The 13,116-nt window shown below is 34.6% G+C and overlaps 1 protein-coding gene across 1 annotated transcript in view; it reads left to right on the forward strand.

Annotated features, from left to right (window-relative positions):
• The first annotated feature begins 460 nt into the window (after positions 1–460).
• Positions 461–13,116, forward strand: part of LOC143244887 (uncharacterized) — a 39,082-nt gene continuing 26,426 nt past the window's right edge. Inside the window, exons 1-2 of the mRNA XM_076490365.1 lie at positions 461–836; positions 12,735–12,815. Of these exons, the coding sequence (XP_076346480.1) occupies positions 12,747–12,815 (69 nt within the window). The 5' untranslated portion in view covers positions 461–836; positions 12,735–12,746. The remainder of the gene's footprint in view (positions 837–12,734; positions 12,816–13,116) is intronic.

Here is a 13,116-nt window from a genome sequence, read left to right on the forward strand (position 1 = left end):
AAACGACAAGGTACACACATACACACATATGACGTGAACCAATTGTGTAACTAAGCTTCTCTTTCATATAACTACTCAGTATTTAATGTAACCTACTTCAATACTCACATATGAAAGTAACTCAGTTTAATATTACACTAATTATGTTCTTTGAGCAAAATTTTTCAAATGTAACTGAACTAATAAGAAGTAGAAAATGAGTTGAGTCGCGTTTGTAGAGACTTCTACATTTGATTAAGGGGTATTATTTAGGGTTCACATTTTTGTAACGTCATTAGGCGCAGTGAAGCAATTCACCATGGCAACCATTCAAGCGTGAGATCTCTCAGCTAAAATTCCCTCCTCCAGTTCCACGTGCCACTCAGATTCCCGCCCTATAGCAAATAACTAGCCATTCGCTACCAAGCCCTGTCCAGGCCCAAATACGTTCACCAAAAACAAAGGCAATTGTCTGTAGGTTTCATTCACCTGCTTGTCTTCATCTCTTACAAACACAAGTTTAGCTTTACTCGCCTGGCTACTTTCACAGTAAAACATGGCAACAGACTTAAAAATAAGAGTACCTTTAGCCAATTAAACTGCCAAAGTTGGTCTTTTTATCGATTATAAACAATAAAAGTTGCTTTTATATTTCGTTCGAGAAGTCTAAGGACAGGACATTAATGAACCATAGTCCGATCTTACACCACAGAATTAACCAAAAGCAATAAAGACCAGAAATCTAGTAAGATAAGTCTCGCACGCACATTACCGAAGACAATCCGAATAACAACTACTGTACCGAAGAGAGAAGCGTCGTGGTGTTGCTTTTACTGCATAGCAGGATAAGTTTACAGGTAAGCTGGAATTTTGCTTCTAATGCTTAGTACGTTATTAGAGGTTGTATGGTTAAACAAATAAAGATAATATGAAGCAGTTTTAATTTAGTTATTAGTTATTTGAAAATAAAATAAAACATTGCTTTCTCAGTGATATCTTACAAACATCTGAGTAATAATTTTAGTATAATTTATTGTTATACTTTAATTTTACGAAATATATTTATTTATTACATTAACATTTTATATCTTTAGTTTATAACACAAGTATTCTTTGATCTTATTGGACTTTACAGTAACATTGATAACATTATACGAATTTAAAACTAAAGTACTAGAAAAACATTAGTTCGTCATTGCAAATCAGTGATTTTAACACGCGAATGGAGAATTAGACATATCTTTACAATTTTTATTAACTAGAAATAGGAACAAAACAAAATGTATCTAATAATTTCCTAATGCTTGAATAGAACTATCATCTCTATGTGTAATAAAAAGCCCAGGTTTTACTTGACATTCATAGAGAACTAAAGAAGTGGTCCTACTACCGTTCTGTTCTCTGTGCTCTGATACGCTTACAGTTTGATTTAAAAGTTATCTTAACATATAAGTTTTGACATACACGTCATGTTTCCAGCCTGTTCTGAGGGAAACTTGCAATATTAATTGAGTCTTTTCAGTGGTATCAGGTTCGTCTTTAGGATTTCGATCCCAAACAACTAGAAACTGGTTTTCAATAAGTATTCTTAATAGCAATATCACCATCATCTCCAGCTTATCATCTTTAAACATACAGTGGCACTACAGAAAGACTGTTCTGGCCTTGCTATTACAGAAAAACTGTTCTGGCCTTGCTATTACAGAAAAACTGTTCTGGCCTTGCTATTACAGAAAGACTGTTCTGGCCTTGCTATTACAGAAAACTGTTCTGGCCTTGCTATTACAGAAAGACTGTTCTGGCCTTGCTATTACACTATTCAGAAGAAAATCCAGTAAGATAAATTGTAAGTTAACACTTGAACATTATTTAACTAATTCAAATGATATATGCTTACTTGACAGGATTTTATGCAATATGTGTTTACATATAAATATATATATAAATATATATAGATCACACATTTTCCAAATGCATTCTTTTGTAAGTTCTTTCACAAACTCATTCTTCAATGAATTTTATCTCATGAAATTATATTTCATACAATATTCTCATGTACGCTAATATCATTACATTGTTTATTCTTCACACAAACGATATTCTGCAAATAAGTTTCAAGAAATGTATAATTAATATGTAATTATTTAAAACACCACAATCAGGAGCTCAGAAAAGAGATAAAGATAAATGAGATATTGTTAACATAACTGATTTATTAAAAGTCATTGTTTTCTACTCAGAATGTCCAAGTGATGACGTATGAGTACTAATATTTTATTGAAGGAGCCAACCACAGATTTTTGAGTTAATACTTTTCTAAATTATATGTTATAACAGTTAAAACACACTTTGAAAAAAGAAGTTCTTGATTTCATCACTAGGACCCAATTTTAATGGAGAGTAAGCCATTCGTTACTCAAGGTCTATTCTCTTTTCTAAATACTTCCGCTAATTTTTGAGCCACATTTAACGTAATTCATTCCATTCATCTTGCAAAGCAATTACAAGTGTAGTAAGAGGTTTGTGTCTGTCCTTTAAATCATTCATTTTTGTATTAAACAACAATCCTTAGTAACTACATCTGTAATTAGATCTTAAATCGGTCAAAAGATGGAGATATGAGCAAAATGTTTGTACTTAAAGAAAAATATAAAACACAGAATCATTTAACGAACCACTATGCCGCGGCTAAATATGTCCGAAAGCGGTTCCGTTGCAATCGAATAGGGTTCTTCTCAGAGATTAATTTTATATGTCATGTACTACAAAAAACTGCTGGCAACAGTGAATTACTGTTTTAAATAAAATCCCTGAGCTCTTTGTCTTATGGTACCTACATTTTATGACTATAAGTTGGTACTCTTTGTAGTTCTAACAGTAAAGGTTTAGATTCATAAACACATATAATAGAAATGGACCTTTTAATTTTTGTACATGTGCTATTGCACCAAAATATTGTATTTTTATTCACTCAGAAGTGTTGACAGTCTTGTTGAAATAATTGTCTGCTCTTATTACGTACTTTTATAACTTTTTCATCATATAATATAAGAAAATGATAAGAGATTATGTTAAAATGGACCTCAAAGTAATTTATGTTTATCTGTTGTTTGTATATTAACGTTGTTACAATGCTTAAATAAAAATAGAAAATATCAAAAATGAATTATTTCATCAAATGATTCTTTAAATTCTTGACTTTGTTGTGTATGATTACTTATCAGAAATGACAGAAAGATCAAAGCGCAGGTAAACCCCTATTTCGACAGCTACTGAAATCTCTAGCATTCTGCCTTATATGTCTGATTACCCAACCAAAACATAGCTATTAGCTATAGTGCATGAAAAGTTTGCTTTTTACATATGAATCAAACGTACGTTCTTGCACCCAGTTATTCGTTCGTAAATCTCTGTCTGGGCAATTAGCCATGACTCTGACTAGATGATTATCAACTACGTTCTAGGACTATCAAGTCAGTAAGGGTAACATACAAAGTTAACATAGTACTGTGCTAACTATAATATACGGTGTAAATAGTGAAGCATATTTATTGGTTCATAAACACGCTTTGTATAAAGTTCATTTCAGCTTTATGTTAAACTTGAGGAAACTAGTTCAACGTACATTATTATTTATTTCATGTTATTTACGGGTCCTTACGGAAAACTAACGACAATGAACGACAAAAAGAAGTATAATTAATATTATTAAATATTAATATATTTATTGTTAATAATGTTCAAAGAGTAACTGAAATTATAGCAACAGTACTGAGCGAAAAGTTACTGAAACAATAACAGTATATTTATGGATCGTTAAGTTTGTTTGTTTTGGCTACTCTTTTACCAACGAATAGTGGGATTGACTGTCACTTTATAACGCCCCCACGGCGAGCATGTTTGGCGCGACGGGGATGCGAACCCGCGACCCTCAGATTACGAGTCGCACGCCTTAACACGCTTGGCCATGCCGGACCAGGATCATTAAGAGATGTTTATGTAGCACCTCTAAGACTAAAAGTAACAAATAATGACTTAATGCGATAAAATACATACAACATAGCTTCAAGTGATAATTTCAAACAATTACCCACGCAATTTTAGAAGTAAGGACCACCAAATTAATGGAGCAAATGAATAGGGAACGTGGTGGCTTTTGTAAAATTTAAATAATTATTGTATATGTATATGAACTGAGACTAGCATTCGGTGAACGTATATGCACGGAGGTGCCTGGTCTTAAAATATACGAATGAAGGAAAGCTAGAAACCTGATTTTCAACCAGGGTATCGTGGAAAAAACTTCTTTCCAAGAACCGACGCTAAATATTCTGCATTCTGAAATACTTATCATGGACACAAATAATCCGAACTTTATGACAGAACGTTGCATAGCACGGCTGCGTTTCTTAGTTTCTTTAATAATTCCTATTTTGTGTTGTTGGAGATATGAAAAACAGTTGTGTGATGATTGTGTACGTTCTATCGGAAGTTAGTTATGTACGTTGAATTATTTTCGTCTCTCAGCTCAGTGATGAGCACTGGAAGTCGATTTTCTTTTAGATTCAATCACTTTGACTCTATTTTGACGTTAGGTTTAAACATGTTAACGTTAAGCGGAAAATATTTGTCTTTACACGGCTGATTGAGTTGGTCTGTTTTGAATTTCGCACAAAGCTACATATGGGCTATCTGCGCTAGCCGTTCCTAATTTAGCGGTGTAAGACTAGAGGGAAGGCAGCTAGTCATCACCACCCACCGCCAACTCTTGGGCTACTTTTTTACCAACGAATAGTGGGATTAACTGTAACATTATAACGCCCCCACGGCTATAAAGGCGAGCATGTTTGGTGCGACAGGGATTCGAACCCGCGACCCTCGGATTACGAGTCGAGTGCCTTAACTACCTGGCCATGCCGGGCCTCTACACGATTGAAAGACAAAGTTGAACAGAATATTTGGATCCCGAAATGTTTCCTTTTAATTATATTTACAAATTATGATTTGTTTACTCATTTTCTACAGCAAGAAAACTACAATTCAAATTATAAGAACACACTACTGATCTTATCTTCTCAACAGATAGTCCTCGTGTAGCTTTGCGCGAAATTCAAAAACAATCTTCTCAACAAGAACATAATTCAAATGTTAGCCTGAGCGAAATTAAACTAGTACTGAAAAAAAAATCAATTTTATTGAACTTTTCAAGATTATATGTTCAAGATTCGGCGAATAATTATTGAGAAAAGTAATCATAACTGTAAATTCTTATCAAACTTTGTAAGGCTAATCGTGGTCATTTGTAAGCTTACTTCTGGCTCGAAGTTCGCGTCCTATTACCGGAAAAACAAAATAAAGAGAAAATGGCAATAGATGCTGTTGACTTAATGAGCTGTCTTCCCTCTAAACTATTACAGAAAATTAGAGATTGCTAACTCAGGTAATCGTTTGGTATCTTTGGTGCGAATAATGCAAAATGGATCTGATCAACCGATGTAGTTTAAAAGTTAGTCATATCCTGAATCTCGGGTAGCCTGTTGGATTTATGGTTTTTCATTGTTTGAATAAATGGTTTTGTAAGGTAAATGTATGAAATTAAATATGGCAAGTATTTACATACCAAGCTATTGACTAAAGTGTTTTTTTTAGTATATTAAACCATTGGTAACTGATCTATCACGTAAATTTGTTTCTAGAGAACATTCGTTATATAAAACAACCTTAAAGATACATCGTATAAGTCTATGCAAACAGCTAAGCAGTAATATAAAATTTTCATGATTTAGTTTTGCTGTTTTTATAAACAGTAGGAAAACTCATAGTTTCGTTTTGAGTTTACACACTGGTAAAGTATATTTTATTACAACTTACAGCATTTAGAGTGAGTTAGATTACTCTTTAGAAGGTGTATGATATTTCGTATCAAGTAGTTTCTAATGATCGCATCAGTGATCGAAACGCCACGCCTGTTCTAAAAACTAATACTACTTACTGGAAAAGTTGCGAGTTGTAATAAAGTGGGAAAACTCATACGTCAGTCACCACGAGGCTTCATGGAAAGGATCAAATTGAGCAATTTGAGGATAGTAAAACCCGATATAACGAGTTTTTATTTCGTGATTACTGTACACGGTCTGAGTTAACCTGAGTGGACAATTAAGGTCAAGGTAAAGTGATACTAAGATGAATGAAAAACGGACGGAAAAGGAGCAGAAAAACATGAAACCACTAATAATGTTGGTCATCCGAGATGACATATCATTACTTGACACAAAGACAGCGTTCTTACCACTTAATAATCGTTCCCTGTGTTTTTTCTACTACGGACATAAGATAGTTTAACGACGTAATTAAATGATCCAGTGAACATGAGAATGAACAATGTTACAGAACATTATCTCCTCCCACACTCGTGTTTCTATCATCACTCTCACTGGAACGGTTCTCACTCTACAATTTTTACTCTGCTTTTCTTTAGGCTCCTTAGAATTTTTTTTAAAATTCCAGTAGAGAAAATCTAAAATGTTGTAGTGCAACATAATAGTGTAAAACTCACCAACAGAAATAAAACAAACAAAAAGTTAAGTATCGTGTGATAATACATTGTTCATAAAGTTTAAAACTGTATAATCGATTTGTAAAACATTTTCATGGTGCAAATTAGTTTTAGATATGGACATTACATACCCATAAAATATAGAGTATTATATTTAATATATCTTAACTACACCTACATAGACACGTGTATATACATATATATAAGAAAATTAAAGTTTATGATTTGAATTTATCAATACAAATACCAATGTATATATATATATATACAAGGGTGGTGATAACTAGCTGCCTTCCCTCTAGTCTTGGGCCTGGCATGGCCTAACGCGTTAAGGCGTGCGCTTCGTAATCTGAGGGTCGCGGGTTCGCCCCGATTCGCGCCAAAACATGCTCGCCCTCCCAGCCGTGGGGGCGTTATAATGTGACGATCAATCCTACTATTCATTGGTAAAAGAGTAGCCCAAGAGTTGGCGGTGGGTGGTGATGACTAGCTGCCTTCCCTCTGGTCTTACACTGCTAAATTAGGGTCGGCTAGCACAGATAGCCCTCGAGTTGCTTTGTGCGAAATTTCAAAACAAAACCCTCTGGTCTTACACTAATAAATTAAGGACGGTTAGCACAGATAGTTCTTGTGTAGCTTTGCGCGAAATTCAAAACAAACGAAAGGTTTGATTTGTGTGTTAAACTCGTCTCCTGAAAAAACATTTATCAGGTTATTATATCAGAGATGTTGGGGCAAAAACGGAGTGATGATTTCAGAAACTAAAGTCTGGATTTAGAAAATTAAATGTTTCTATGAGGGAAATAATACCAAATAAATAAATAATATCAAAAGTTATATATTCTTCTTTATATGACGTATATATCACTGTCGGTCTCTTTCTTGAGTCTTTTCATGATGCGTAAAAAATTAAGACTTTATATTTGTATATCATCTCCGTTTATTAAACTTCAGATCATTATAACCTTGTCGTTTATTAAACGTGAGAATACCATACCATCTCCATTTATTAAACTTCAGAATACTATATCATCTCCGTTTATTAAACTTCAGATCATTATAACCTTGTCGTTTATTAAACTTGAGACCACTATACCATCTCCATTTATTAAACTTCAGAATACTATACCATCTCCATTTTTTAAACTTCAGATCACTATACTATCTCCGTTTATTAAACTTCAGACCACTATACCATTTCCATTTATTAAACTTCAGGTCACAAAACCATCTCCATTTATTAAACTTCAGATCACTATAACTTTGTCGTTCACTCTTGGGGGAACCTATATTCCATCGTACTGAGCTCAATTTGTTCGTAAAAAAACTGACCATTTAGTGAAACTACAACTTTTTTGTAAAATATGTAAGGAGCTCTAGTAGTTATTAAAGTTTTGTATGTCTCATGTGTTATTTATTAGGAAACTTATAGCTAACGAAGTCATAGACTCACAAACAGTTTGATATAAAATATATATATATATTAGAAATTATGAAAAATCCGATTGTTTGTTTGTTTGTTTGTTTGTAAGTAGGCACAAAGATACAAAATGGGATCTCTGAGCTCTTCTCACCGTGGGTATCGAAACTCGGTTTATAACGTTGTAAGTCCGCATACATGCTGTTGCGCTACCAGGAGGCGTAGTGAAGTGAAATATGCCACTACCCTTAATACTATTTAGTTTTGCGGTTGACAAATTACAAGGACAAGCTCAGTAAAATAATTATGTTGACGAATTATTTATGCACAGCGTACTTTGATTCTATGTCTACCACTAGAAAGTCAACGTAAAGAAAAAAACAAAGACAGAAGAAGAATCAAAACAGTCATTGCTGAGAGCTTGTGTTAGAAAGATATTAGAATCAAAACGGTCATTGCTGAGAGCTTGTGTTAGAGAGATATTAAAATCAAAACGGTCATTGTTGAGAGCTTGTGCTAAAGAGATATTAGAATCAAAACGGTTTGTTTGTTTTTGGAATTCGCACAAAGCTACTCGACGGCTATCTGTGCTAGCCGTCCCTAATTTAGCAGTGTAAGAGTAGAGGGAAGGCAGCTAGTCATCACCATCCGCCGCCAACTCTTGGGCTACTCTTTTGCCAACGAATAGTGGGATTGATCGTTTTATATAACGCCCCCACGGCTGGGAGGACGAGCATGTTTGGCGCGACTCGGGCGCGAACCCGCGACCCTCAGATTACGAAGCGCACGCCTTAACGCGCTAGGCCATGCCAGGCCCAGGGTGAAAACGCATAATTCATGCTATCCAAAAGCCAGGAAGCAAATGCTTATACAGTTAAGTCCACGCCTTCACAAGGTCACTTAGTTAGTTATTCAGTTGTAATTGTCTCGTAAATTATCTGATCGCTAGAGGGCTATATCCTTAAAAAAAAAAAGGTTATATTAAAAGAAAACTGATAACATTTGGATATGACAATAAAAACTCTCTTGCGTTTTATAAACTAATTCAACATTTAAGTAAACACAGCATACTTTGAATTATGTTCTAAATATAACAGATAATAAACTGGCTGTCGATAGGCAATTAAGTGGAACTATAAATGGATCGTCACCTCTTTTCGTTATTACATAAATTCGTATCTCTTGAAGCAGAAATGTGATATAAAAACAAGGCGCTGAAGCTACTTCCCATAAACCATTAACGTGTTAAATGACATAAAAACAATGTATATTTCAGGAAGGTAAACAGATTTATAAGTTTAAAAAAGTTATTCAATTCAACTGAAAGCTCTAAATACCTCAGTTAATTAACAAGAGAGAATCATCAGTAGTCGCACGCTGTAATTAGATCTCAAATCGGTCAAGAGATGGGACTATGAAATAAAAGTTTCTACTTTAAAACAAAAACAACAACTCAGAGGCATTCTATCAGCCGTTATGAAGCAGCTGAAAACAGTTTCAGTTGACTAGAATCAACAAATAACTAGATAAAACGACTTAGATGAGGTCGGATCTTTATATCCAGTGAGTCCAATAATTAAGAAGTTTAAATTAACTGTTATTTATAAAGTATACATTCCAATTTGGTGTAAATTACGGGAAAAAAGATAAGCAAACATAATGAATCAATCAACAACTACGTACCAGATAAACATGTATGTTCTCTTGGAAACAGCGACTGTCAAACAAATTTGTGAACGAATGCATGACGTCAATATTGGACAGGCCCGGTATGGCCAATTATATTAAGGCGTTCGACTCGTAATCCGAGGGTCGCGGGTTCAAATCCCGGTCGCACCAAACATGCTCGCCCTTTCAGCCGTGGGGGCGTTATATAAAACGATCAATCCCACTTTTCGTTGGTAAAAGAGTAGCTCAAGAGTTGGCGGTGGGTGGTGATGACTAGCTGCCTTCCCTCTAGTCTTACACTGCTAAATTAGGGACGGCTAGCGCAGATAGCCCTCGAGTAGCTTTGCGCGAAATTCCAAAAACAAACAATATTGGATAGGAAGAATACAAAATGGGTACTATTTACGTATCATGTTCCTCAGGTGGACTGTAATTAAAATATTCATTTCCTGTGATGTGGTATAAAGTTTAAACCTTAAAAAGGATGCTAAATTACACAGGCAAGTCTACTTCGACGTTATAACTAGATTTTATTTCTCAACTAATGAGTTTCATAATTCTAAAACATTTAATTTTTCGCCCCTAAGCTTTATCGTTATGAAATTTACTAGCTGTCAGAAAGACTTTCACTTCAATTGCTATTGTTGCGAGATTTATTACAGGATAGGCCCGGCATGGCCAGGTAAAAATAAATATAAATATTAAAGAACGTTTGTTAAAGAAGCTTTGTCAATGTATTCCTTAAAGAAACGTCACACAATAAAATGAATGAAACCGACACTGACAGTGCAAGTATTATTTATTGTCTGATACATCAGAAACATGCACCACAGTTAAGGTATTGTATGGTATATTATTGTATATTATTAAGGTATTGTATAACGTATTATTGTCCGATGAAGACTACGGTGAGAGAACCGAAAATTTCGAATTAAAAAAGAAATGAAAAAGCTCCATGCACTTTCAAGTATTAATACCAAAGTTATGAGGTTTTAAAAACAATATATTAACCTTAACGACCTTGACAGTGGCGCTTAACAAAAATGATCTAGTTCCTAAGATAGCTTGTAAAGAAAAACTCTTGCAATTTTCCCGTTGTCAAGTAACTTCTCCGTATTTTATGTTAGAAATAATTACTATTGCGATAATTGATTTGGTTTGTTTTAAATTTCGCGCAAAGCTGCACGAGGACTATCTGCGCTAGCCGTCCCTAATTTAGCAGTGTAAGACTAGAGCGAAGGCAACTAATCATCACCACCCACCGCCAATTCTTGGGATACTCTTTTACTAACGAATAGTGGGATTGACTGTTACGTTATAATGCCTCCACGGCTGAAAGGGCGAGCATGTTTTGTGTGACGGAGATTCGAACCCGGGACCCTCAAATTACGAATCGAGTGCCTTAACCAAGGGGCCATGCCGGGCCTTTGACTTCCATACTACAGTTAACAAATAAATGCACACTTTTTTTTTTCATTTAGCTGCCATGACGTTGACAGAACACATGACTGGTCAAGCGACTTTAGCTCACATTAAATTCTATAATAATGTATAGTTTAATAACAAATTTTATTTTAAAACTGAAACTACAATCAGTTTGTTTAAGTTTGTATTATCAACTTATGAACAAAGAAGCAAGAAACAGCATAACACCAAGCATATGCTCAAAATTCTAATAAGTTAGTTAATGCTTATTCTGGTGTCTAAAACTTTCATAAGTCAAATACAACTTAACGGTTCACTCACAGTATGTGGAAAAGAAGTGAAAACCTTAATTATATGATAATTACATAGAAAAAAAAAAACATTGGTTTTCGTTAATACAAAAACTTGTTTGTTTGTTTTTGAATTTCGCAGAAAGCTACTCGAGGGCTATCTGTGCTAGCCATCCCTAATTTAGTAGTGTAAGACTAGAGGGAAGGCAGCTAGTCATCACCACCCACCGCCAACTCTTAGGCTACTCTTTTACCAACGAATAGTGGGATTGACCGTCACATTATAATGCCCCTACGGCTGAAAGGGCGAGCATGTTTGGCGCCCCCCGGATGCGAACCCGCGACCCTCATATTACGAGTCGCACGCCTTAACACGCTTGGTCATGCCGGGCCTAATACAAAAAAAACAAAACAAATATCAATTGAGACAAATAATTAAAAATTACTAATGGCATTCATATATAATTATTTTGACATGAACATGACAATTTAACATTCTGCGTAATATTGACATAATCCCAAAATTGCTGACATCTTCTAAACAGATTACTACTGGTTTTGACAACAAACCTCAAAAAAGTGCATCTGTGGAAAGAAACAACTCATGAAAACACGTCTTGGTTCATAACTTTAATTACCTACAATCATGCTCTTGTAATAATATTATTGTTTTAGTGTATTATGTTATTATTAGTGTATTTGTTTGTTGATCGAAACGGTTTATAAATGGTACAAGATTTTTTATACTGAGTTTTGATTTTAATTACATCAAATCACGTTTTATTATGAATAAGACCATTATTTCATGTTTTGTAGTAGCTACGGATGTTACAGAATAATACATATTGTGAAGAGAATCCTGTAATTAGTTATTATTTTAAGATTCTTTTTGTTTGTTTGTTTGGGAATTTCGCACAAAGCTACTCGAGGGCTATCTGTGCTAGCCGTCCCTAATTTAGTAGTGTAAGACTAGAGGGAAGGCAGCTAGTCATCACCACCCACCGCCAACTCTTGGGCTACTCTTTTACCAACGAATAGTGGGATTGACCGTCACATTATACACCCCCACGGCTGGGAGGGCGAGCATGTTTAGCGCGACGCGGGCGCGAACCCGCGACCCTCGGATTACAAGTCGCACGCCCTATGCGCTAGGCTATTCCGGGCCGTTTTAAGATTCACACGCGTTGTTTATTTTCCATTCTCTGAAAAATTTAACGTATCCATATTTTACAACAAAAATATGGAGAGCAAAAGAACCAAAACAAATTAATAATAGGAAAGATGTCGGTTATACCATTAATTTGATCTTTTAAACTATTTATTTTAAAGCGACATTAGTTACAATATTCTAGTGACATTAATTAGAAATTATATCTGAAGTGGTTTATTTTTCTAGGTATATTGTTTAATGACAAAGAAAATGTTTGAAAGCAAAAACTGGAATATCCATCGAAGACTGACTTCTTTCGTCTTCTTCGTAAGTATAAAATTTCTGGTGTGTTTTCAAAAAAAAAATAGGGCTAACTGAAGTATTTGCTTGTACATATTAAAAAACCTAGGTACATTGTATAAGTAAGACTCCCTTTAATAAAGATCTACAGCACAAATATTGAGAAAAAACGTTAGAGCTGTTATTGTTGTACTTATTTCTAATAATAGGTACGGATATTTGATTTCTCGCACGCTACTGAATACAATTTATAAGAATGTTTACTCTGTTTCTGTTATTTGATGTTTTCGTTTCTTACTGTACTAAGTTAGGCGTTGTATTCCAAACT

Source organism: Tachypleus tridentatus, chromosome 1 (genome assembly GCF_004210375.1).
Source record: "Tachypleus tridentatus isolate NWPU-2018 chromosome 1, ASM421037v1, whole genome shotgun sequence".
Taxonomy (NCBI): domain Eukaryota; kingdom Metazoa; phylum Arthropoda; class Merostomata; order Xiphosura; family Limulidae; genus Tachypleus; species Tachypleus tridentatus.